At 57.1% G+C, this 25,930-nt stretch overlaps 3 protein-coding genes across 8 annotated transcripts in view; 2 read left to right on the top strand and 1 right to left on the bottom strand.

The window, feature by feature from the left end:
- Positions 1–210: 210 nt before the first annotated feature.
- Positions 211–7,609, top strand: CCDC63 (coiled-coil domain containing 63). The gene is made up of 12 exons (XM_087754703.1): positions 211–344; positions 796–885; positions 1,734–1,897; positions 2,050–2,239; positions 3,354–3,473; positions 3,959–4,140; positions 4,680–4,861; positions 5,364–5,584; positions 6,049–6,123; positions 6,521–6,713; positions 7,095–7,292; positions 7,484–7,609. The coding sequence occupies exons 2-12, from the start codon at positions 871–873 to the stop codon at positions 7,597–7,599; spliced, it is 1,656 nt and encodes a 551-aa protein (XP_087610829.1). The 5' UTR covers positions 211–344; positions 796–870; the 3' UTR covers positions 7,600–7,609.
- A 674-nt stretch (positions 7,610–8,283) lies between these two features.
- Positions 8,284–12,940, bottom strand: MYL2 (myosin light chain 2). The gene is made up of 7 exons (XM_009472660.2): positions 12,873–12,940; positions 11,865–11,954; positions 11,090–11,165; positions 10,073–10,177; positions 8,771–8,846; positions 8,640–8,688; positions 8,284–8,512 (listed from the first exon to the last, which is right to left on the bottom strand). The coding sequence occupies exons 1-7, from the start codon at positions 12,873–12,875 to the stop codon at positions 8,414–8,416; spliced, it is 498 nt and encodes a 165-aa protein (XP_009470935.2). The 5' UTR covers positions 12,876–12,940; the 3' UTR covers positions 8,284–8,413.
- Positions 12,941–19,752: 6,812 nt separating this feature from the next.
- The window catches only part of CUX2 (cut like homeobox 2), a 71,071-nt gene continuing 64,893 nt past the window's right edge, over positions 19,753–25,930 (top strand). The window contains exon 1 of one of the 6 annotated variants that reach the window (XM_087754754.1): positions 19,753–20,238. Coding sequence is in view for 2 of the 6 variants with exons in the window: in XM_087754757.1 (XP_087610883.1) it covers positions 22,257–22,343 (87 nt within the window). In the remaining 4 variants the exon portion in view is untranslated. Of the gene's footprint in view, positions 20,239–21,379; positions 21,492–21,849; positions 22,344–25,930 lie in introns of those variants that run through there. The other 5 variants (XM_087754758.1, XM_087754760.1, XM_087754753.1 and 2 more) reach the window with 5 other exon arrangements.

Here is a 25,930-nt window from a genome sequence, read left to right as displayed (position 1 = left end):
TTTTGGGGCATGGAAACCCCATGTAGCGTGGGCTCCCAGCACTCCCCATGGGGCGGGTGGGGCTGCCCCGGCCACCCCCTCCCTCCGTCCTCCTTGGTGACGGTCCCCATGGATAACCGTCAACACGCCAGTGTGATGACGCTGTCGTGGCAACCAGGCCAGTGGGTGTTCCACAGAGCCTGGAGCAGTGCAGGGCGCAGGACCGGATCAGGACCGGCTCCCTGCCGGGGCTCTCATCTCTCCTGTGCTTCCCACTGGGAATAGGGGCTGTTCCTTGGGAATACCCGACTGTCGCCGTGGTCCTGTCCCCTGGCTGGAGAGGAACCACGGCACCCTGCGGTGGGGTGAGCAGTGTTGGGGGGGAACAGGGAAGCCTGTGAGGCTGCAACGGGGCTGGGGGGGACCAGCTTTGGGGGTGAGGGCTGTGGGGTCAGCCCCAGTGCCCTCCCTGGCTGCAGCGGGACAGGGGCCGAATCCAGGCGATAGCCCCCGCTCGCGCTCCCCAGGGCTCTGCCCGCTGGCACAGGGGGGGCCTGGCCTCGCCGGGATTTCTATGGAAACCCAGGTACCAAACAGGGTGGAATAGCTCAAACCATCTGTTCTTCCCCTACTTATAAACTCGATAAGAGGAGCGTGTTTCGCGATGACATCACTACAAATGCTCTCCTTTTATTCATCGTGCAGCCATCTGTGATGGTTTCCTCATGTGCCAAACACGCGAGCGGGTGCTGAGGGACGGGCAGGGGGACACAACCACCCCCTTACCCGGGTTTCATTTCTCCTCTTGGAAAGCAGGCCTGGCCCCGCAGAGGCTCCCTCGTCCCCTTCCTGAGGCGTCCGCAGAGCAACTGGCAGAGTTAGCTGGAAGAAATGAGGGGCTCAAAGGTAAAAACTGAAGCACAATCCAAAGCTGAACGTCTCCACGGGCACTATGGAGGATGTGCCGTGGGGATCTCACCTGCAGAAATAAATGCCGCTGTGCGGTGAGCCGGACAGGCAGCGGGGAGCCAGGCTTTCTGTTGCCAGCAAGGTGTTGGGTTGTGGTGGGGCTGATTCTGCCTGCCCTCCTGTGCTGGGGATGAGGCCGTGGCCTGAGATTTGGGTGTTGGGGAGGCAGGGTTGGGGAATATGGGTCAGCTGAGGACACAGGTAGTGGTGGATCTAACTGCCATAGCTTCAGTGCTTACCTGTTAGGCAGTTTCTCAGCTAGAAGTCACCTTCCCACAGATGGGGATGTGATCACTCCTGCTCTGCTCCTGGGCAAAGTCTGCTGGGTTCGTACGCATCTGCAGCACGGGTGGGTTTGGTTCTGACTCATGGTCCTCGCAGTCATGCCAGCTGATAAAAGAGGTGACAACCTGCCGTCACCTGCCCTCCTGGAATCGAGGTGCTGGTGTGGCTCAGCTGCTGTGGTCCACAGGCACTGATTTCGGTCCCCGTTAACACTCCTTGCCCTGGGGAGTGGTGGTAGCATGGGGGTGGGTTACCCAAGAGCAAAGCACCCAGTAGACTTTGCTCTGAAGCAGATCAGAAGCACTCACGGAGTTGGTTTGTGTGGCTCAGAGTTTCGAGTGGTAACAAACATCTTAGGTGGCAGCGCAGAGCTGAAGGTGGTGACAAACAGCTGGAGGTGGTGATGCCATTAACCCGCTCGCTCCCCTGTGTCCAGCTCTGCTGTCTACCACTGCTAGTCGCGTTTGCCCAAGTGACCAAGCTCTCCCTCTCTCTGGCAGCGGGGAGGGCCCTCTTTGAGGCAGAAGCTGCCGGACTTTGCTGCGAAGGAGAAAGAAAAGCTGGCTGTGATCGAGATCAGGAGACTGCAGAAACAGTTTCGGATAGCAGCGGAGAAGAGGAAATCTTATGGTGCCAAAGTGAAGCAGCAAATGCAGGCTCAGGAGTGAGTGCAGCTTCGCTCGGCTGCGTTGTGCTTGGAAGGTTCCTCCATGCTGAGATCTGGGGACCCCGGCACCGAGATGGGGAGGGGTGAGGACCTGCTCTGGCATTGCAGGTGGGATGTGCTGAATGTCGTTTGTCGATCCATTTTTGCAGAAAAGAAATAAAGTCGCTGACTCAAGAACACGAAGACGTGTCATTAACGCTGAGACAGATTGTGTCCCTGAGAAATGCGATGCTGGACGACAGAAATTGTATGGAGCTCCAACGCCTTTTGGAGACCAAATATCAGTATGATTCTCTGGTTAGAGACAGAAAAGCCCTGGTAGCTGACCTGGACAAGCAGGTAAGAGCATCTGGACCGTTCCCTGGCTGAGCATGATAGAGCAGAGCAGAGTCACAGAGTGAGCCCTATGGCTGAAACTCCTTGATGTAAAATGTGTTTAATTCAGGCCTTAGAATATAGTGCTGCCTCCTGGCAAAAGACACAATGACAAATGGCTAGAGCCAGGCTCCCATTCAAGTCAGCAGCACTGGCTGGAAAAGTAAGGTCTGACTCCCAACCTTGTTGTCCCACAGGTCTCTGCAGCTCCTCTTTGATGGCATACACCTGCCTGGGGTCACGCAACATCCCTCTGCTTTTCCCTTGACTCTTTTTGTCTCCTGAAAAAGAGGCAAAATTGGAACATTTAGTTGTGTTGCCTGAGACATGGCAAATAGAGGAGCAGCAACATCTGAGGGATGTCCCAGCACTTGTCCTGAGGACTGCCTGCTTGGATTTGGTCAACGGTGGGGTGGGAGGCCAAGGGAAACCCAGTGCTACAGAAGCGACAGGTCCCCGCAGCTTTCTGCTCTAACAAGCCGCCCATGAGAGAAGTCAGGGAATGTGCTCAGGTAGTTTACCGTTCCTAGAGGTGCTGCAGAGCCTTCCACAACAGGGTTAGCTTTCAATCAGGGATCTCTTGGCTGAGTCATACCTCTCCCACCTGCCCCCTGCATCGTTGTTCTCCAACTGCTTCATTCTTCTCGTGGATTTATTTCCTCCGGCAGCTCCCCGCTTCTGGCAAAAGTTTTCCTTCACTCATTCCCAGGGAGGACTGCACAGATCCCTGTCTGGCCAGCGCAATACCACTGCCAAAAACCCATCCTCATTGCCTCTTCCACTCTACACAGAGTGCCGCTGTGCCTTGTTCAACATCTGCTGAATTTCCCTCCAGAGGCAGCTGCATTTCCTTCGTGACACGAAAATAAACCCATTCCTAGTTACGGTTTATGTTTCTGCGTGTGCAGGAGGGGATCTTTTGGGATTAAAGCTGCTTCTATGACTGTGAGCTCATTAATGACATGGTTGCTGCAGTTCAGGTCAACAGAGGGTATTTTCTTTGGCTAAGTGTCCTGACAAGAGTCCAGAATGCAGGGGTGGAGATTATACTTTCTTTATTTTTTGTGTGTGTGTGCAGATACTAGAGCAGGAAAAAAAGATTGTGAAGCAAAACCGGATAGCAGCGAAGGTGAAGCAAGCGAACAGTAGCAAACAGCTGCAAAAGCAGATTGAGACACAGGAGATGCGTCTATACAATGTAAGCAAACATTTTGCAGACCTTTGGAGACGGTGTGCGGGGCCACACTGGGGCCTGCATGCAAAACGCTTTTTGGTCAGGGCAAAGGGTAATGGTGCAAGTGCGTTTGCTTGACACAAGCTGCATAAAGGACCTGGCTTGTTCCCCTGGCCTGATTGCTCCCAGAATGTCTCAAAGGCTCCTTCAAGCTTGGTGACCCAAATGCAGCACTTGTGCCATGCCAAGAAGCCTGAAGGTCTGCACCTGTTTAGTGATAAAACCAAGCTGCCTGAAGCCACCTTGCCTTGGACAACGCCAGCTCCGGGTCTCTGCTGTGATCGGCCTGGCCTACTGTTGCCTCCCCTGTCTCGCGGAGGAGGATAGCATAGGGCCAACTTAAAATCTCTTGGGCTGTGTTTGTCCCAGCCCTGGTCAAGGTCTTTCAGCAGAGACCTGAGCCCCCCAGTCCCGCACCAGCTTCAAACCTTTCGCTTCCCTCTCCCCAGGCCACTGTCCATTTCGATACCACCCTGACCAGAAATAAGAAGCTCCGAGAAGAGATTGAAAGCCTGCGAATCCAGAAAGCCATTTTGAACAATTTCTACTTGAAGCTCCGTAAGAAGATGGATCAGCAGAGGAGAAGGATGAAAACTGCTGTTGAGCAATCCGCACAAGCCTCCGAGCAGCGGTACATGGCCTTGCAAACCCTCTGTGGCAAACTTGGCACCGGCGGGCAATGCCAGTGATGAATATCGATGTAAAAAGAGATCGATTGCAGCTTCAGAGAGAGGATTCACCGCTGTTGTCTAGAGCTGGGTGCTAAGGGTTAGGTGCCTGGTCAGTGCAGGGAGACTGGTACCTCCAGGGTGATTTACTCCACCTATCCCAGACATTTCTCGGGATGGGGTGAATTGCCCCATGGAGCGGTCTCTTTCCTCTGAGTCCCACCTGAGCCCGCATGTGGGGATGCAGCAGACCTGGAGCAGGGGCCAGCCAGCTCTGGTCAAAGTGAGCCTGGCTGTCACAGTTGGATGCTGTCTCTGAGTACAAAACCCCACCAAGAGCTATCTTAGCTTGCTGCTGGCCTTGGGCTAACACAGCTGCAGCTGGGTGAGAGCCGGGCAACTTGCACAGCATCACGGGGGCTTCCCTAGGTCAGACAGAGCTGGCCAGGAATACAAATCCTTATACCTACGCATGGTGTAACCTAGTGCTCTCTGTGTGCAGGCTGGAGGCTCTGGCAAGGATTTCAGCCATGAACGAAAGGCACAGCAAAGACACTGTCCAGTGCAATGTTGAGCTGCAGGAGCGGGAGCGTGTCCTTGACCAGGAGACCAAACTGAAAACCTTCATTCTCGCCAAATTTACAGATCGCTCTGAATTGGAGGAACAGGCCAAAAAGAAAAAAGGTATCAAATGAGAGAAAATATGTGCAACTGGGACTACAAACCAGGAGTCTGCAGGGTTGGCAAAGGGGCTGCTTATAGCGGTTTATAGCACTGCACCCCAAAGGCAGGGCCTCTCCCTGCCCACAGGCTCCTTCACCCAACCTTCACCCTACAAGTGAAAAGGATGAACAGTGATAATCGAGTGAGACCACCCAGCACCATGTGCCTTGGGGTGCCCTTGGGGCAGAGGGAGGGATGGTGAGGCAGGGAGCTGCCCCTATGTGCAACTGTGGCTCCTTTTATCCACCTGGGGAAGGATCCCACTATGTTTGCCCCATTCCCATGAGGACTGTGAGCTCCCTGCTTAGTTTCTGGGTGAAATAAAGACACCCTCTGCCCCTCCGGCACTGCTCCCTCCCTGCCCTGAGCACCACGCCAAATCCCACAGCACCTGCAGGGGAAGGCTCAGCAAAGGGCAGCCTGCAGGGACACTCACAGCCCGGGCTCTCCGTCTCTCCCTTAGCCTTGAAGGCAGCCCAGCGGGCGAAGCGGAGCCAAGGGGAGAGCTTCGAAAGCCAGGAGGTGGCTTACAAGCGCCTGCTGGAGCTGACAGAGGATGGGGACATTGACCGGCTGTTGCATGGCTTCATCGAAAAGGAGGAGAAGAACTTTGCCTGCTTCAGCTACGCTACTGAGATGAACACCGAGATGGAGAAGATGCAGTGGAGGATCAAGGACCTCCAGGTCTGTTCCAGACTCTTTGTGTCTCCCCTTTCTCAGCTGGTGCTTTTGGGCTGGGGTGGGTTTTTCCTCGCCCAGGTGTCCGGCATCACTGCCCATACCAGCGCCCAGCTCACGGCTGGGATTAGGGGAATGCAAAAGGGTAGCCAAAAATAGAACTCCAATAGACAGAACTCTGCGTTCTCAGAACTAAAAGTGTCTCAATGCTGCCACCGTGTACCCAGAAAAAATATTGCAGTGTGCAGGAGGGCCAGGAGCTGCCCCGGCCGTGTGTGGGGCTGGCTGCAGTGAGAAGTGCTGCCTGTTGTGGGGTCATCATCTGCCCTCCTGGCCTGGGGACAGTGGTCCCCAGAGGAGTCAAGTGGGGTGTCCCAGCTCCCAGGGTGGAGGGATGGTCCCCAGCCTCTGTTAGGCACCTCTGGTGGGCATTCAGCCAGTTCCCCTTCCATGTGCTTGTGTTTACACAGAATGAAATTACAGTCCTCGTGACAGACCAGGAGTATGTAGAGAACAGCAGCCTTCACATCCTGCAGGAGCTGGAGGTATGGCAGCCCGGATTTCCCTCTGCAAAGGCAGCAGACCCCTGGCTGTCCGGGCACGTGTCCTAGGGAGTCTGGTCCTGTCAACGCTGCTCTGGCCAATGGCTGGAGAGGCGTGAGCAGAAAAGGCCCCTGCATCGGCTTTGGCAGCCCTGTCTCCCAGTGCATGGTGAGGGGGTGACGGCAGGGCTCCTGCCAGCCCTGGTCCTCCAGTGCCTGGGGCCTCGTCTGAGGCATGGGGAGCTTGGGATCCCCTTCATAGATGCTTTCTCCTGCAGGGATGGGAGCATCCCACAGCCTCTCCTGGGTTGTCTCCAGTGTCCAGAATGGAACTGGCTGGCACTGGGGTGGTGGGGGAGCTGGGGGCTGGTGAGACACCTAGCAAAATCTTTGCTGATAGGAAGAACTAATGGAAACCACTGAGGAAGCCAAATGGTACGAAGACAGATGCAAAGAGAGCAGCAAAGTCCTGGGCCAGCTCAAATCTCGCACGGAGGCTCTGTTCAAAGAAAGCAACTGCGACGCTACGAAGATAATGAAGCAGCTTGGAGAAAACAGGCAGATCACGGATCTGAACCTGATACAGTTTTTCGGTACGTCAGGGCTGCCCATCTTCCCCTGCCTCATGGCCCGGACCTTGTATGTCCACCACCCCCTTGCACCGTGTTTTAATTGAGCTTTTTTTCCCCCTGCCTCATCATGCATGGGTGTCCCTAATGTGAATTTGGGGTGCCAAATTCCCGGCAAATTCAGGGGCTAACCTGGCTGCATAAACATCCCAGGGGACCCCCAAGTCCTCATCTTGGCTCTGGGTGTGGGACCCAGCCTCGGGCCCTTGCTCCTGGGGAGACAGGCTGCCTGATGGCACTGCCGCGGGGAAATCAGTGGATCCCCTGCTCAGCCAACAGCCGGGGGTGGATTTGGGCAGGGGCCTGGTGCAGGGGCCCTGCAGGACAGTGCTCCCTCCCACCCAGGTCTCGTGGACAAGAAGACCAACGAGCTCCTGCTGATGGAGTCCACCCTGCGCTACATGTTGGCTGACGGCTTGCACCCAGCCCAGCCCTTCGCCAACCCGCTGCTGGGCAGCACCGAGCTCCTCTGGGTGATGGATCAGTCCCGGCTCTGCCCGCCGCCCCCCTCCCTGGACGGCGCCGCCAACGCCGTTGATGCCTGTGAGTGTGGGAGGTGGGAGGGAGGGGCCATGGCCATGCAGCCAGCCAATCCACAATTCCCCCCGTCTGCCTGGCCAATCCCCTGCTGTCAGCTATCCTCCCCAGCCAATCCCAACCAGCCTGCCCCGCCCCACCGGGTATATAAGGCCCATTGGTGATGTGTGTGACGGGCTGGCCATTTTCTTAAGCAGTGGATGTGCCGCTGGACCACGACCAGCTGCGCCAGCTGGTTATCCAGGGCCGGGAGAAGGAGCGGAGCAACACCGCCGGCACAGGCAAGAAGGGGAGGAACGACGTCAAGGTGTGAAAGCCCTACGGGAATGAGTTAAATAAACAGTTTCACTTCTTGAGCTCCCCCTCTGCTTTGTCACCCTGGCTGTCGTTCCAGCTCGCTTCCCCTTGGAAGAAGCCCAACACCTTCTGCAGGCTTCAAAAGCTCACCGGGTGATATTTCGGCATGGCTTCGCCCACTGCTGACAGCAGCCGGGGGCGGGAGCAGCTGCTCTCCGGCGGGGTGCTGTCCCCGTTGCACAGCTCAGTACGCTTCCCACAGCCGGGCATCGTGTGGCTGCTAGGGAGGAGACGGGGACCGCGGTCCCGGTCCTGCGCCGTGCCTGCCCAAGGGGCCCGGGGAGGGCATGGGGGGATGCAGGGGGGCTGGGTGCTCTTGCTGGGTGTTCCCTGCTAAGCTGGGAGAAGCAGGCAGCTCTGTGCTGCCTAAAGTAAAGCCGAGCTCAGTGCTGGCCCTGGGCTTGTGGGACCACATGGCTGCTAGCCACAGCCCAGTGCAAAACGGGCTGTTTGGGGCTGGGGGCCGGGCCAGGCTGGGAAACAGCGGGACAGAGGGACTCGAGGGCACACGAGGGTGATGTGCAGAGGGGCCGGGAGGCTGAGGGCAGCGGGGTCTGGGATGGGACCGGGGGCTCCTGCTGGGCACAGACCCACCGTGCAGACATACCACGCAAGCCCAAGCACCATTCGCACCAGTGGCTGGATTTCCTCTCGCCAAAAGTCAGTTTAATGTGAATGCCATTCACGTGTTCCCCAGGGGGAACAGGGACCCCCCCGTGCGACCTAGAGAGAGGTGATCTCGTGGTGCCAGCCCCAGCACCGAGCGTGGGCTAGTCCTTCTCTTCACCGTGAGTAATGACGTGGACAAGGTTTTTGTAATCCAGGTTGCCAGACACATCTGGAGGGAAGGCTGCGAACATCTGATCGATCTGCCGGGAAAGAGCCAGGGTGAAAAGGTGGCACAGAAGGGTTTGGGGCTGGGGCTGGGAGGAGGGCTGGGGGTCTGTCGGGATGGAGGGCATGGGAGGCTGGCAGAGGGTGGGAAGGAGCTCGTACCTCTTCCTGGGAAAACCTCTCGCCCTGCGTCATCAGCATTTCTTTGATACTGCAAACAAGAGAGAGTGGTGAGCACCAGGGGGGCCTCGGTGGGGACGCCCGCCCTCCCCCCTGGGCATCCCTGCACTCACTAGGCGGATTTCAGGCCTTTCCCCTCTGGATCGAACACCTTGAACGCGTTCAGGATCGTCTCCTCTGGGTCAGCACCTGTGGGCGACATGGCCACGGCCATTGGAGGCGGCAGAGGAGGAAGCCAGCTGCAGCCTCCTGCATCCCCCAGCCTTCAGGGGGAAGACGGGGGGCAGGCTGGGAAGCAGGGTCCCTGCAGGAACGCTGACCCCACAGCCCTCCTGTGCCAGCCAGGGCCTCAAGCGCAGGTGGTGACACGTAGAGGAGTAGAGTAGGGTTGTGGTGCACCTACAAAGCAGGCTGTGTTGCCACCGCGCTGGCATTTGGCGTTTATCTAATCTTTTGGGTGTATTTATAGAGCTCTAGGCACAGGCCCTTGGGGCCGCGTAGCCTCTTGGAGATCTGTGAGGAGGCTGCATGCCTTGGGTTGCGTAAGTGATACAGGGTGCAGCCGGATGGGGCTGTTGGGTCAAAGTCATGCTGTAGCCAGTGCCCTTGCCAGGGTGGCCATCAGTGCCACCATTGGTATTAGTAGACTCAGAGGTGCTGCAAGATCTCCTGTCCCGTCTTTCTATGCGGACAGCAGTATCATGGCCTGTTGGGGTTTTTTTAATGGCTGGGGAAACTGAGGCACGGAGACCTACTCATAGCCCCCAACAGGTTGGGGAGACATGGGATGAGATCCAGGTCTCTGGATGGGCAGCCCCAGCCCTGCCTTTGGGACTGTTGGTATTGCAAGTCTGCATGAGTTTTGGGGTGCAGGGTCCTCCCTGAAGACAGTTGCTCAGGCTATGTGACACTGATTTTGTCCTATCTGTGGTGTCTTGGGACAGGGAGGCAGGGAGAGCACCCAAGTCCAGGATTTGGAGGACAAGGACTGGAACTCTTGGGGAGAGGGGTTGTTGCCAGTGATGGTCCCACCGAAGCCTCTGTCTTTGGGGGGGTCCCTGTGCTGCCACCGGGAGAAGGTGGCACTAAGGGATGTGGGAGGGATGGGTGAGGGAGATAATTTCACAGGTATCCCGTGGTCATCCCCAGGTGTCACGTCTTGGCCCTGGTGTGGGAGGCATCGCTGCTCTGACCCCCTTCCCGGGCTCTGCACACCACAGTAAGGCAGGCGGTGCCACCTGCCTTTCCTTTAGCAGCTCCCATCTGAGGCCTCCAAGGAGCCTCTGACGGGTCTCACCTTCAAGGGTGACGGAGGCTCCGGGAGTTGGGTGGCTTCCCCAAGCGGGACAGGATATCGGTGGTGGTGTGGGTGCCCGCCAAGCCCCCCCCCCCCAGCTCCCCAGGTGCCCTCTCACCCTTGAGTTTCTCTCCAAACATGGTGAGGAACACGGTGAAGTTGATTGGGCCGGGCGCCTCCTTTATCATCTCATCAATCTCCTCATTTTTCACATTCAGGCGCCCTAGGGGAGAGCAGCATTGGGTGAATCGCGTGTCCGTCTGGCTGCAAATGCATGCAGACCTCCGGGCTCTGCTCCGTGTGCCAGGGGCTAAAGGACACACCGCGGGAGCCTTGCCCTGGAGGTTTTTCCCCCATCCGAGGGAAGCGGCACAGCCCTGGGGAGCCACCTCCAACAAGGAATGGCAATAGCAGAAGCGAGGAAGGGAGAATCACGTGCTGGCAGAGGATGGGTGTGCTGGACGTCTCCAGCTCTGGTTTCTCAGGCTCCAGGATCACAGAAGAGAGGGCTGCAAAGGACTGAGCTGTGCTGCTTCCTTCCCTTGCCCCACTGCCCCATGGATTAGGCTGCTTCAGCCCCCCTTGGGAGATGTTTTGGGTCAAAACTACCAGCGCCGTTGTTCCCCCTGGCCCCCGGTGTCAGAAGAGAACAGGACTGAATGCCTACATCCTTTTACCTGAGACTGGGCTGTCTTTGGGACTCCTTGGACCCATTGCTGGTTCATGCTGGCCTCTGTGATGAGAGAGCCAAGCTCACAACTTCACAGTTTCCCACAAATCCCGTAAATCCCCCTAATGCCCATACACCCAGGGGTGCTGTGAGATGGGCACAGCCAGGTGCTTCTTAGGACGTGAGAAGGCAGGGAGCATTTGGCTGGGTATAATCCAGGAGCTGGCTCTTCTCTAGTACCTACGGGGTTAAACACCCGCTGCTGCGGGAGCTGCTCTGAGCCACCCCGTGCGGGATTTCACGGGCTAACAGAAGTGGTTTTGGATCAGGAAGTTTTCAGCAAAGCAGGAGATCCAGTTAACCGCTGGGGCTTGGTTAAATGGGGGCTCACAGCCGGTTTCTCACTTAATAGGTCTAATGTCATCAAAGCTGTTGGGGCGGGGAGGGTCCTAAAAGGGGGCTCACCGAGCGCAGCAAACGTGTCTCTCAGATCCGCCTTGTCGATGAAGCCGTCCCGGTTCTGATCCATGATGGTGAATGCCTAGAAGCACAGGAGGAGGGCAGGGAGCACAGGGAGAGAGCTGTTGGCCATTGCAAAAGCTTTAGAACCCTCCTTCTCCTCCTCCCATGGAACTGGATGGGAGCAGAGCCCTTCAAGCCCTGCACAGGATGGGGCTCTGGGGGTCCTCACCCAGCGAGGACGCAACAACCATCACCCTGGATGATGCACCAGGAGCAATCCTGGCCCCTGCGCTCTTGGGCAATGTGGGGTGATGGCTTCCTACAGCAGCTCAAACCCTCCTGCTGTATAGACCCTCTCCTTGGCCAAAGCCTGGGATGAAACCAACCGGGGAGGACACCCTGAGCCATCAGCTCCCCCAGCTGGGACCAGTTATCCCTGTAACTGGGATCTACACAGGACCACGTGCCAGCCATGCAGGGGGTAAGTCGTGAAGAGCTCCTGGCATGGCAGGTGGGAGCTGGCTGGGAGGACGTGCTCCTGCTCTCCTGGATGCTGCCGGCTCCTCTGTGGGGTGCAGGCTCCTAGGAAGCTCTGAGGCGATGCCATATTTAACAGTGTCACCGAGTTGTTACTCGCACTTTTAAAATAAAACGACTCAAAACCAGGCATGCTGCCTCTTGTTGCAAATCAGCTGTCACCGATCTGAAAGCGCTGAGGAAAGAGCTGAAGGTCACATTGCATCAAGGACCCTCGGTCGTTTCTACCAAACCCACCTACCTCTTTGAATTCCTGGATCTGGGCCTGCTCGAACATGGAGAAGACATTGGAATTAGCACCTTCAATCCTCTTCTTGGCTTTCTTGGGTGCCTGCAGGGGTTCAAGTATGTATCACTAACTCACTGGCTTTTTATGGTGTGGAATAAAAGCATGAAACTACCCTATTCTTAGTCGTGAGTCCTTCACGGTAGCTCTGGGCGGGTGCTGCCGCTGCACTTGGGTGCTTGGTGGTTTCCCTGTACGTTGCTCAGCAGATCTGGGCACATGCGACCCTCCGAGATACTGAGGGGCGTTGAGATTCCTGCTTAAATTACAGCTCCGTCTTTGCTTTCCTGATGAATTTAGCCAAATAGGTCTGAGGAAAGATGAGTTGGGAAATTGCTTCTCCGCCAAAGGCTACGGCAGGTAAAAGGATCAGCGCTGGGGTGAGATCTCCCTGGGTGGAAACCCGGGTTTGGGAGCACGCTGCTGAGGTTGCATGCAAGGGCTGCAGTTGTTAGGTGCTTCCTTACTCTGCTGTGCCTCTCACTAAGAACAAAGCGCTCATTAAAATGTTTGCTTATTAAAAAATCTGTCTCCTCCTGCACCGAGGCTTGAAATAACCAGAAATGGCTTGATGCATCTTTTAAACAGGAGTGGAGGACAGAGCCGCTCACCGTCCCACCCTGCCCATCGTCCCTTGTTTCAGCAGGGTTTTGGGAGACACAGCTGCTCTTCCTCTGGCTGCATGGAGGAAGGGAAAGCAGAAAGATGGCATTTGGACCCCAAAGAGGTCTACCCCAGTTGGAAAGCTCTGCTAGCACGGGAGGCACTTCTCTGTTCCCCACGGGATGCTGCCAATGCAGCCAGAAGCTCCCTGGCTTGCTCACCCCCTTTCCAGGGCAGGAGAGACCTTTGGCTATCAGATCCCCGTTGCCTCCATCGCTCCCTGCCCGTTAAGGCTATCCTGGTGAAAAAGCTAATGAATTTTGCCTCTTCCCGCTGGAGCTTTGGGCTCTCAGTACTCACCATGGCTTCGCACAGCTGCCGATGTTGCTGCGAGAGGCGTCTTGGAGGCAGTCCCTCCCTTCCCCTGGCCTGAAACAATAAATACATCCCACTCCGGGTTAAAAATAACCCCATGCCCACTTTTGGCTGTAATAGGTAAGTTAGCCACCCCCAATCCTGTTGTCTCTGACTTTCTCTGTCCCTCTCTCTCTAATCTGGAATAGCAGCTTGTTGTTGTCAGCGGCTGACGTGACATGTGAGCCAGAGAGGGTTTCAAGGTTAACGAAGTGCCAGGCGGCCCCGCAGCTCCCACACTGGAGATGCTGACCCGCGGCAGGGACTGCACAGGAGCAATCCCACCTGCGTTTGTCACTCGGGCTGGGGCCGGGCTTTTCCCCTCTGCTGGGACATGCAGGGAGGTCTTGGCCCGGGGGGACCCCCGGCTACAGTCCCCCAAGCCTTGGGACATGGATGTTTCACCTCTGTCCTGCCAGGTATCTTTGGAAGCCTTGATGCCCCATCGCAGCGCTGGCATGGCAAAGCTGGGTGATGCTCGGCTGCCGGAGGAGGAGGAGCCCCGCTGTCCTGGGTGCAACGGGGTCCCATCGCTTGTGATGCTCGAAGAGCAGAAGTCTGGCCACCTCGTCTCTGGCCAAAGGGACCGTCCCTGCCGCAGTGCCAGCTCAGATGCAGCGCCCCATCCGAGAGCGCCGGGAGGAGGCCGGAGGCGGATGCTGAGCTCCCACAAAGCCGGGCAGGAATGCAGGGCTCCTCTCTCATGTGTCACCCCCCACCGAGGCACCTGTCACCCAGTTAAGCCAAACACTTGCCCTGGTCCTGGCGAGACGCACACAATTAACTCTCGCCATCCCAGGCTCCGGCAGCCGGTGCGGGGCCAAGTCCTGCAGCACCGGCACTCATGCTGCCCAGCTGCCACGGCACAGCTGCCCTGGGCAGAGGCTGCATTTTTGCAGCGGGAGACACTGAACCTGCAGGCAGCAATCCTGCAAAACCTCTGCCAGGGTCCGCTGCCCTCGTGGGGCAGAACTACTGGCTCTCGGGACTGGGCCGCTTGGTCGTTCTGTTTTGTCTTCAGTATTTTTAGTCTGTTAATTTTATCTCCCCTCCCTCTCACCTTACCCTGGTGGTGTGGGCGTCCTGGGGTGGGAATGGTGCTGGCAGCCCAAGGATGCCTGTCAGCCGCCGCCGTGGCCCCCCGAGCTCTGCCATGCCTGGCATGGCCCTGACCCAGTGGCTGGGCCGCGGGGGGCTGCCAGCCTCACTGCCCGCACCACTGCCCGGCATCGTCCCCTCCGCGTGCTGAGGAGGCTGGTGGGTGAGCGGGGAGGGCTGCGACAGGGCTGGGAACAAAAGGCAGCGTGAAATGGGATTCTTGGATCTCCGGACTCTGCCCAGACGCTGCCCTCGTTCCCCCAGAGGACACAAATATCGTGTTTAATCCCTGGCACTCGCCGCTCGCTTGCACCTCGACGCCCAGCTGCCGTGGCCAAGCCAGCGAGGATGGCATTACAGGGGGGATTTAAGCAGGCAGCAGGGAAATGCGTAGGGGAAAGTGCCCGGAGAGGAGAAAACTCCTGATGCAGGAATGACCGCCTCATCTGGATGAAGCTGCAGCTGAGGGACGGGATCTCAGGGCGGGTTTTGGGGTCTGTCTGAGCAAAAGGGCAGGCGAGAGAGCCAAGGGGCAGCGCTGGGGTGAGGACCAGCCCTGGGCACATGGGCACAGCTGGGGATAAGTGGGATCAATCTCGGCACGGACGCTCCCTCCTCCTGCCAAGTTTAGCTGGATTCATCGGCCAGCCGAGCCCAATTACCTTAATTTGTGGCATTAAGGAAAAATCCATAAGCATCAGGGAAGTGATGTGTAGCAGTTTAACGGGACTGGTCGGCCATGGAGCCGCCGGCACCGCCTGGGTGCAGCCCATCCCTGGCTCCAGTTCCATGCTGGGGCATGGCTGGTGGCATGATGGAGATTTCCCAGATGAAGGTGGAGATTTCCCAGAATTTTTTTTTTGGGGGGGAAAGCACTATTTCTGCCTGCCCAGCCTGGAAGAGATCAGGCCTCAGTCTCTCCCCGGTGTTGCCCATGTTGCGGATGGGGGTGAGCTGAGAGGTGGGGGCTTCGAGGGGCTGGCTGCGCCGAGCCCGGCACAGAAGTCCTGGCCAGGGATGGGGTGCAGATGGCTTCCTGTGTTTCTGCTGTAATTTGTAAGACGGTGCATCTGCTCCGCTGCTCACTTCTTGCTGACAGACGTAACCCTCTGCGCTGCACGGGCCGGATCCTGCCCCCCACCCCCAGTGAGGACCCTGGTCCAGCCTGGGGTGGAGGCAGCTCCAAGCCCATCTTTTCCTTCTCCTGCTGTGGATATTGGGGAACTTACTGGCATCCAGGAAAAAAATGAATGCTTTAAATATATATGTATGTACATATATGCCTATAGAGCTCTGTAGTGAACAAAAGAGCTGTTGGAAAGTGGCTGCAGCCAGTGAATGGATGTCAGGGAATAACACACGTATCTGTGCCATGGCAAAATCAAGCATCGTCCCTTCTTATCTGCAAAAGAGCCTGTGTTTTACATGAAAAAGCCTTTCTAATTAATAAGACAGCCCCTCTTGAGCTTGATAAAAATGGAGTCAAAAGGATTTGATTAACCCCCGCTCTTTTCAAGGCGCGTGCTCTGCCTGAGCAAGACACGTGCCTGCGCCCGAGCCAAGTCCTGCCCGTGGCCGATAACGGGCTCCCTTCGTCCCAGGGAGCCCAGCGGCACCGTGCCCACGGGTAGCCACGAGTCTGGACATCGGCAGAGCCGATTTGGGGGTGTCTGGTCCCCGGGGCTGGCCGAGCGCGGCCGTGTCGGCGTGCCGGGATGCTCCAGAGCCAGTCCTTACAGCCGCTCGCTCCATGCCGTTGTGGTTTCCTTATGAATATCTTTTGCTCCAACCGATATTTTGTTCTGCGATCAGATACATTTGACTAAACTAATACATATGTATACATGCCCGTACATTCCCATTCAAACCAATGTAAATTACCTTTGACCAATACATTTTCCTGGGAAATCAATGCATTTTAACACTGGATAATATTTATGAAATTGAATTTTTTATTGAAGCTAATGCAATTCTCTTCTATTTTATGCATTTTTATTAAACTAATGCATTTTAAATTAAACTGTTGTATATTAACTACAATGGCTGTTGGTACTTACAGTAAAATAATATATGTTTGCTGAAATCAATACATATTCCAAACCTAGGAATTTCCAGTTAACAAGGCTATATCAAGTATAACAAATGCATGTAGCTACTTAATTTGATGCTTATATACACTGGCTGGTATATTTGTTTATTGGTAATGATTATTTTTAAAGGGAGAAAGCTTATTAAAGGTAGAAAGATGGATTGCTATGCAGCTCAGAGCTGCAGTTTGAAGCTGGCAGTGGTGGCCACCCCATCCCCAGTGCTCACACCACGGGGGGCCGTGGGGGTGGCTGACGTGTCCCAGTGCTGGCTGGTGGCTGAAGCTTATCTCCGCTGCCGCAGACGGCCTTTGCGCCCTCGGCCACATCCCTGCACCTCGGTTCCCACTGCGTGGGGGTCTGGGGGCATCCTTCCCTTTCCTTGGGCTCGCCCTTGCTCGGCATGCTCCGCCTCGCGTCCCCTTTCTGCTGGCAGCGTCTTCAGGAGCTTTTAAAGGGTTTTATCTGCCTCCCCTTGGTGTTCGGAAGGTTTTAATGTTTGACAGCTTATTCCAGACAGACTTAATTTAGCAGCTTTGCCTGATTCAGCTCCATTTTCACTCGGAAGGATATATCACCGCAGTAACGTTCAGGAAGATTTGCCCAGCTCAGGGGTCTGGGGAAGAGCTGCTGCCCACAAAACAGAGCCGGGGGCTGGCTGGCCTGAGGACAGGGCAGGCGATGGGGATGAGGACGGACCATACCCCCTCCCCTGAGCCGCTGACCTGTCCCGGGGATGTGCCCTGTGCTGCGCGCAGGATGCGGCCCCAGGAGGAGGTGGCTGTCCAAGCCACGGCATTGGCGGGGGAAAGCCATAAATAGCAGCATTATCTGCTGTGCGCACGCCGAATGGCGCCATAGTTGAGATAATTTCGGTGAAGCAATAAAAGAGGAAAATTAATTAAAAAGCATGTGCTAATTGTAGAGGGAATGTGCCTGGAAATAAGTAGCCTTGGCAGAAATGCAGCCGGTGGAGGGATCCGAGCACCCGCCCCGTGCGTCCTGGGGCACCCAGGGGGCAGCGAGGGCTGAGTCCGGGCACAGCTCAGTGCACGCTCTGCGGGAGCCGCCATGGGCACCGAGAGGCGATGGCGGGGTGCCGTGCCCCCCCCCGCCCCGTGTCTCACCCTGCACTCCTGGGCCCTCCATGTCCTCCCCGTGTCCCTTAGTGTCCCCCTCGGGGTGTCCCCCGGCCGTGGCCAGCCCTGCCCCCCCCCGCCAGCTCCCCGATGTCCCCCGCTGCCCCCCGTGCGCCCCCGGCCCGCCCCGGCGGGACGCGCTGCAGCTACCGCGGCGGCCGCCAGGTGGCGCCATTGTAGCGGGCGCAGTGCGGGCGCTGCCCGGTCCCCGGCGGGGCGGGGGGAGAGGGGCAGGGAGAGGCGCAGGAGGGAGAGGAGCAGGGAGAGGGGCAGGAGAGAAAGGAGCAGGGAGAGGGGCAGGAGAGAAAGGGGCAGGGAGAGGGGCAGGAGGGAAAGGGGCAGGGAGACGGGCAGGAGGGAGAGGGGCAGGAGGGAGAGGGCAGGCTGCAGGGAGAGGGAAGGTGGCCATGAAGCTACATCACCTGCGGTAATGGGCTTCCCCGCTATCAAACATTTTAAATCATTTGTGAGAATATGGGAAAGAGACTGGAAGGGCCCCGTACCCCGCTGCGGGGGTGGCTCCTGCTTCCCTGGGCTGGCAGAGGCCAGGCAGAGCCAGGCATCGCTGGGATGGCCCTGGCCTCTCCCGCTGGAGGGGGCAGAGACCCTGCAATGGGGGACATGGGAGAGGCAGCGGGACCCCTGCCAGGGCTTCCCGGACCCCAGGACCCAGCTCTGCTTGGTGACAGCTGACAGGGGCTGTGCTGCCCTCCCCTGCATGGGATGGGGACGGAGCTCCAGGAGCAGCCGTCTGGGTCTCCACGAGGGTCTTTCTGCTCTGTGTCCAGGGCTGAAGCTGGGCCTGAGCTCCTGGCCAGCCCCAGGGGCTGGCTTGTCTCTGCTCACCCTGATGGCACTGCTGTCCCTCGGTGTGGCTCCTGGCATCCCCCTGCCCGTCCTCGGGCTAAGGCGGCCGAGCGAGCTCACCATCGCCGCTGGCACTGCCAACGTCACCAATGAGGCCGGATCCCCGCACAAAGGCCTTATCATGTGGATCACAAACGGCAGGAAGGCGAGAATAAATTAACGCCTGAAATGGGAGTGTGCTGAAATCTAACTATTTTTTTTTTTTATTTAAGTATACAGAAAAGCCCCTTCCATATTTTAATTAAAAGCCTTTCAGAAGAGGAGGCAAGGGGCTGCCATTTACAACGGGCTATTGTCAGGCACACAAAGCAAACTGTTCTGGAGACAAACTGATTTATTAACCTGCGCCTTGCAGCGCTCCCTGGGGCGGGTGAGCCCTGGGCGGTGGGGAGGTGGCAGCCGGGTTCCCCTTGCTCTCCCCAGGGTGCCCCGGGGCCAGCGGGGCAGCGCCCGAGGGGACACAGGGAGAGCAGGGATGGAGCGTGCCGCCCCGCAGCTCTCCGTCCCGCTGTGCGGCACCGGGCGCAGCCCCTCTCCTCTTCCTTACGGCTCCCATTGATTTATTAATGATTTGGCCAAACAGAAACATTCCTCCAAAGCCCACAATTTAATTTGCTCACCAAAGATGCCAAGTTAGTTTTATTTCTGATTTATGAGCAGGCTCTTGTGTTCCCTCGGCAGCAGAGTGGGGCAGTGATTTATGGGCGTGAGATCAGCTTGTGGGCACAGGGAGAAGGTCCCCTTGCTGGGACCGGTCTCTGATGGTGCCCAACAGCAGATGCCTGGAGCATCTCGGTCATGAACAGACTGAGCCATCCCCACCACTGGCACGGGGAGAACACCTTGGTATCAAACAGCAGAAACCAACTCCCACCCCAGCAAAGACCAACCATCCCACCGGGGTTTATGGACGCATCCTGTAAACAAACCTCGCCCTGTGCACAGCCCTGAGAGAGGGATGGCAATGAATTCCCGCGGGGGGAATCGCCCCTCGCACAGCCTGTGCTCTCACCCCCGGCTAATTACAGCATCATTAAGCCAAAGGAGAAGCACCTGCCTGGCACCACCAGCAGACCCAATCTCACTACAAATCTCAGTGGTTTGGGCTCTGGGATTTTTGTGGTTGTGGGGTTAAGAGAGAATCTATTTATAGCGCTTGGGTTCCCAGAGCAAAGTTGGGTGCACCTAAGCAGGGGCCATGCAGAGGCATCGATGGCTGGGGTCTCAGAGCATCCGTGGAGTTTGCTGTTGATGCCAATGGGGTTGAGATTTCAGGCTGGCATTCGCAATTGCATCTGGGGTTCACTGGTTCCAGGCAGGTGCTTTTGTTGCAGCACCAGGAGAAGGATCTGCCGTGGGAGCCCCCTTCTCCAGCCAGCTCTGGAGGTGGGGGACAGGACTGGGGAGAGGCTGGAGCAGGGCTTGCAGCAGCATCCAGGCTCTCCCTAACACCAACCGCCTTGGCTCCTGCGAATCCTTTCTTTGAACTTTGATTTTCTCTTCGCTTGCTCTTCTGCCTGAGGCATTTTGCAATTGTGGGATTGTGAGCAGCTCTGAGTTTCTCTGAGTGGAAGAGATGAGAAGGACAAGATCATTTCCTAGCTGTTTATGCTACAGCGCGGTGCCGAGGTCACTTTGGGTGCCTGCCTTATCCTTTTGGACAGTTTTCCTGGCTGAGGTGAACTTCAGACAGCAAGAAGGGAAGGAGCAGACCTGTCCCTGTGACAGTCAGAAGCGCCTGCAGAGCAGGGTGCAGTTTGAAGGATATTCCTTTTCTTCAGTGTCTTCTGAATTCAAATCGTTGCTTTTCAGTGGAATCTCAAGAGCCCTGCAAAGTGCAGGTAACGGCAGCAGGACAGTGCCCGGGCTGCCAGGTGGGGCCAAGCCCCGGGGTGGCCGAGGGGCCGCAGGAGGCTCCAGTGCTGCAAGATCTGCTGCAGCGAGAGGAGCCGAGAGCTTTGGGGCTGGGATGGTGAAGGACTACGAGTGACAGCTGCAGGAGCACTGGTCCTGGGTTCGCTGGTGTCCATGCATGTGGGTGGTGGAGGCTGCTGGGACGGCTGACCATCTCCCTCCAGCCCCTCCGAGCACGGGGGTCTCCGCAGCGGCAAATGGTGACAGGTAAGATGGGGAGGGGGGACCAATGCGCCGGTGGATGAGGGGGCTGCTGCCTGCTGCCTTTGTCCTCTTTGCAGTTTCAGAGGCAAAGCAGCACCCGTGGCTTATGAGCCCGGGGCAGCGCTTCAGTACCGGCCCCCACTCCGTGGGGCGGCGGTGGCCCCAGCTTGCCCCACGCTGGGTCTCGGGGAGGGGAGCTGGGACGTGGGTTTGTGTCACAGCCGGGCAGGAGCCCCCGGCGGTTCCACGCGCAGAGGCGTGCACGCGTCTGCAGGACCGCTTGGGCCGTTACCTGTTCCTTAGCAGGAATATTAAAACGCTGCACTCGCTTGGGCGGCAAATACCCACCTGCAAAATGCACCCCAAGGGGCGGCTCAGCCTTTCGGCGCCCAAAAGCGAGTCACGGCCAGCAGCGCTGGGGTCCCCCCACTGCAAACGCGGCGTGGCTCTGCTGGGAGGTTACCCCTTTCCCCTGGGGAAAGGGAATTAATGCTCGAAGCCCTTTGGATGTTGGTGGGGTTGGTGCGACGGGATATGGGGCGGCTTGGGGCAGAAATCATAAAGCTCTTTAATTATTTTGGTAGGAAAGCAAAGGGGGTATTTCTGGATGGGTTTTGCTGCTGCCCAAGTGCTACTGGCTGTGCCCCGTTCTTCCGTTTAAGTTGTTTGAATTCTTCAGAGACCAACCGCATTAAGTCATTGAAAAATATAGTCCAAAACGAGCCTGAATTTTGGGATTTTTCGGGCCGTGGTGTGCTGTGAGCACGTTTGCTGTGGCAATTCCCACCAGGGTCAAAGGTGTCGGGTTAGGGGAAAAAAAAACCAAAAACCACAAACTGAAAAAGTTTAACGGGCGGCTTCCGGACGGCGATTTTCCACCTTCCCGGGCGGCTGAATGTCCTCAAAACCCCGATTTGTGTGAAAAAAGCGATCGCACCCCGGCTCTGCGCCCCCTCCCCGGCGGCGGCCTGCGAGGGGCTGCTCCGCGGGCGGCGCGGGGGGGTCCCACGACCCGCGTGGGGCCGGTGCCCGCGGGTGGACCCCCGGGGGGGGGGGGGCGCCCCCTTCCCTCCCCGCGGGGCGCGGGCGGGGCGAGGCGGCGGCGGGGCCGCCCCCGGCGCTGGAGGCGGGCGGTCGCCTCCGCTCCCCTCCGCGCCGCTCCGCGCCCCTCCGCGCCGCCGGTCTCCCCCAAGATGGCCGCCGACGTGGGATCGATGTTTCGATACCGGACGCGGTTTGATGTCCGCCGGCTCCAGGTTGGTGGCGGCGGCGGCGGCCGCGGGGCTGGCGGCGGGAGGACGGGGCGGGGGGGGGGGGGGGTCCGGGCGGCCGCCCCCATCCCTCCCCCTCCCCCCCCGCTCCCTCCCGCCCTCCCTCCGCCCGCCCTTCCCCATCGATAGGTATCAGAAATTGATCCCCGCCGCCGCCGCTCTTTGTTCGGCGCCGCCCGGGAGCATGGAGCAGCGCTAGCGGCAATGGAGCCGCGCCGCCCCGGCCCCCGCCCCGCCGCCCCCGAGGTGACAGCGGGGCCGGGGGGCGGCCGCCGCTCCGCCCCGGCGGGAGGGGAGGGAGAGGAGGGAGGGAGGGAGGGAAGTTGCGCGGGATGAAGTTGCGGGGAGCGCGGCCCCCCGCGCCGCTCCGCCAAGTTTCTTGCGGTCGCCGCCCGCGGAGCGGAGCCGCAGGTGCCCGCGGGCTGCAAAGTGTCCCCGGTGTCCGTGCCCCCCCTCCCCCGGTAGCGGCTCTGTCCCTGCATCCCCTGCCCGTCCCCGGAGCCGGGCGCTGGGAGAGCGGCGGCTCTTTCTGGAGGTGATGGATGCGCGGTAGCCCGGGGGATGGCGGAGCGGGGCTGCCCGGAGCCCCGCCGCGCTCCCATTGTTATTCAGGGCCGGGGGTTTGCGGCGCCGGTGCGGGGGCTCGGTCAGCCCTGAACGGCGGGGAAAGGCGACCGGCGGCAGGCGGCCGGGGGTCCTGCGGGCCGGCCCGGGGAAGGGCCGGGTGCCGGCGCTCGGGACTTGCGATGGATGCGGCGGGAGAGAGATCCTTTGTGGCTCTGGGCAGGTCACGGATGCCGTATCCCGCCGTCGTGCCCTCGCTCTGTGAAATTCACGGTAAGTCCTTTGTTACCGGGTGCGAGGGAAGGTTTGGCAGGGGGTGCTGCCGGTCTGTGACCTTAAATAGGCACCTAGGTAGCGGGGAGGCGGATAATTAAAACAATAGCTCTCCCAACATAATGGGATGAAACCCAACCTGGATCTACTACAAAAGCCGAAACGCTCATTTACATGGCTATTAAAGGGGTTTATCCCTGTAGGATATTACGGAGTTTAAAATGCAGCATGCTTCATAGGGGAGTAAACAAATTGAAATGCGATTTACGGGGCTTCGGTACTGTATCAACAGTTCCAGCATTTAATGCATTTTGGCTTTTAAGCAGATTACGTGCTACATCTGTGATACGCAACCCTAAAAGTAATGCAGGTACCGCGGCCGGTCGGCTTGCCATGACTGCTCATTTATGGCATTGTGGTCGGAAAGGGATTACGGGTCTGAGCGCTTCGGCTACAAAAGCGTTCCCCGGTACATCACGCTAATGACTTTTCCTGGGTGCGCACAGACCTTTATTTAAAGATAAATATTGGCAGCTACTTTTTCCTGTGGGTTTGTTGGGGGAGGACTTTGCCGGAGGGAGAGGTGGGCCGGGAGGTGGGCAGCTCCGCTTCCCCGCCGTTCTGCTTGACCGGGTGGCCGTGGCCGGGTGCGGAGCTGGAGAGGGAGCGGTGGGGATTGACTTCTGTCCAGGCAGCAGTCCTGCCGCCTCGCCGGGATCGCGGTGGGAAAGGTGACCTTGTGCCAGCTTGGCCTAATGCCCTCTATTAAAAAAAAAAAAAGAAAAAGGAAAACAAACAAAAAAAAAAAAGGAAGGGAAACAATCCATTTATTATTCTTGCAAGAGCTTTTCCCTTTTTTTTTTCCCTTCCTTTTTAATCCATGTGTCTGAGCAGCTCTGCTGGCCTGGGGCTGGCCGGGAATGGCAGAGTTTGAGCAACCCTGATGAATGGTGGGCATATGTAAAACATGTAGATAATGTGCTACTCGGCAGCACTTTGATCAAAACGGCATTGAGCCTTTTTACAGCAAATAGTCTCGGAAATGAGAAGAGATAAAATTCTATCAAAGATAATACCAGACATATTTCACTGGGTTATGAGATTGTTTTATTGTGTACATTACTAATGCAGTATTTTTTTACAGCTTTCTTGTGTATAATAGTCATAGCGGGATTCATACCTTTATGGGTTTTTTGTGTTTTAATTTGCTCTCGGTTTATTATGTTCCGGTTAGCATTGTATGGATTACACGCTCCGCGTGCCAGATGCCGATTTAATCTAACCCGTTCTGTGTTAAAACGGCAAAAAATGGGGAGAGTTGCGAGCTGCTGATTTGGGATAATAAATACAACCGTGAGTGAGGGGAGAGAGACCGATTATAGCCATTTTTTATAAATGTCTTCACATCTCATTATGCAGATGAGCTCTGGCTATACAGCTCCAGTGTTTGGTTCATCAAATAAAATGCTCTTCATCTTATTTCCCGTAATGCAAATGCTCTCCGCGTGCCGGAGCGGAGTTGGGCAGAAACTTTGGTGGCGGCTCCGCCGGATGGCGGTGTGCCGGGAGCCTCGGAGCGCGGTCTGGTTGATGGAATGTTTTTGCTGTTCAAAGTTTAGGGGAGAAAAAAAAAAACAACTGTGGATGTGATTAAAATATTATAACCTTATGATATTCTGAAGTGCATAAATTTTACATATCAGCTACAGAGGGAGTTTAGACATCCATTAAATGATATGACAGCTTGACTTATCTAAATGTGCTATCATTTAACAATGTGTCAAAATTCTTCTTTATATAGACGACAGCAGTAAATAAGCTATCAGTCCTCTTGGCTGAAGCTTGATTCCTGGAGCTTGGACTAATAAACTTAACTGCACTCTTGTGGAGCAGCCCGTGGGCAGGAAAACCTCGGGGGGAGGCCGAGGCGCTTTTGGGGCTGCGAACGGGGGGGAACTTCACCTCTGCCAATTCCCTGCATCCCGTGTGTTTTCTAGGGCTCTTATGGAGAGACTGGTGGGACCTTCCAGTTTCCTCCAGCATCTCCAGAGCCCAACACTATCCGTTCCCACCCCTGCTTTGCAGAGGTGGAGGGTGGGATGGTGCCCGTGGTCGTCGTGCCCAAGGGGAAGAGGGGGGAGCCCGAGGGGGCTCTGGGTGCCCCTATCTCAGGGGGATTTTGTTCTTTCCAAGCTGAAATCTCAGGGTTTATGCAAGTGCAGCCCATGCCCGGAGCTGGCTGAGGAGCGTTGTGGGGTTGTGAATGTGGTTTGTGCTTTCCAGTGGCTCCAGCTGCTCCCCGTGCATTGGGGCGTGGGGGAGCGTGGGCTGCAGAATCGTCCCGTTTAAGCAATTAATATGAATTTAGGAGCAGTGGCAGTAACGAAGCCTGGTTCTCTGCAGATGTCTGTGTGGTGATTGGGTTATCTGTTGTCTGATAGTTGCGTGCTCCTCTTGAGAGGTTCCCACTGTCCAGGGTGTTTGTGATGGTGCTCTTCATGTGCATTCTCCGCTGTCTGCTATTGCGGCTGTGCTCTGTAGCCTGTCTCTTGGCAGGGACACTAGTGACATGTCTTTCCTTTACCTGGGAGCCCTGTTTTCTTAGAGACCTAGGGCTATGGCAGCTAGAAATGCTTGTCCTTTCCACGTGCCACCAAGGAGGTTCAGCTGAACTGGCCATCAAAGCATAGCTGATGCTTCAGCATGGCCTATTAAAACCTTGGTGACTGGAGGACTTGTGTGTCTCTGGATGTCGCCATCATTGACCACTTTGTGGTGTCCCCTTCATCCACACCTCCACCGCAGCTCCCTCCTTGGGACAGGCTGGGGTGCAGCATCCATCCCGCATCCCACTGCTCCCCCCAAATCCTTCATTAGAAGCAAATACTTCATATCTCTAATATTTCCAATTTATACGGGAAGGGGAGAAAGAGACAGGCCATGTTCCTGGTCCCACCTGCTGTTGGGTCTGTGTTGTGCATCGGCAGAAAGACGGACTGTGAAGTTCCTGAAGTGAAATGTGGTTTTTTTTTTTTTTCCTGTGGCTGAATAATTGAGACGCTGCCAGACAAGAAGGGAGCTGCAGAAAATGAGAGTTTATCTTTAGCTCTGCAGCTCTCACTTTAGAAACTGGTGACCCCAATTCCAGCCCGAAGAGTGACTTCTTCCCTAATTAATAAATCCATTAATTAATTGTGTGCGTGCTGCAGCCCATTAGAGATGTACACGCTGGCCTCCTGATCCAGTTTAGTGGATTGTCTCTGTGGCCTTGGAGGGGAGGGGGGGAAAAAAGGGGTTGTGACCAAGAGGCGAATAGGGGACAGGGATGGAAATACGATTTGATTTTGTGGGAGTGGAGGGAAGGGTATCGCCTCCTGGTGGGTTATCCGGCTTGGAGATGGGCATGGGGCCAGCAAGCGGAGCGCTTGGGATTGCTGTGCCCACTGAAATGGGGGAGAGCATGGAGGGGGGTTGATGGGGTGGAGGCAGCTGCCTGCTGCCCCCAACTCAGGCCAGCCCAGGCGGCGGAGGAGCCTCTTGCATCAATGCCCTGCGTGGCTTGATGGTGAGAGGGGAGCCATTTCGCT

This window comes from Nipponia nippon, unplaced genomic scaffold (assembly GCF_047370975.1).
Source record: "Nipponia nippon isolate SJK-2023a ecotype South Korea unplaced genomic scaffold, ASM4737097v1 scaffold_18, whole genome shotgun sequence".
Lineage (NCBI taxonomy): Eukaryota > Metazoa > Chordata > Aves > Pelecaniformes > Threskiornithidae > Nipponia > Nipponia nippon.
The sequence above is the reverse complement of the archived record's forward strand: the minus strand, read 5'-3'. Positions and strand labels throughout refer to the sequence as shown.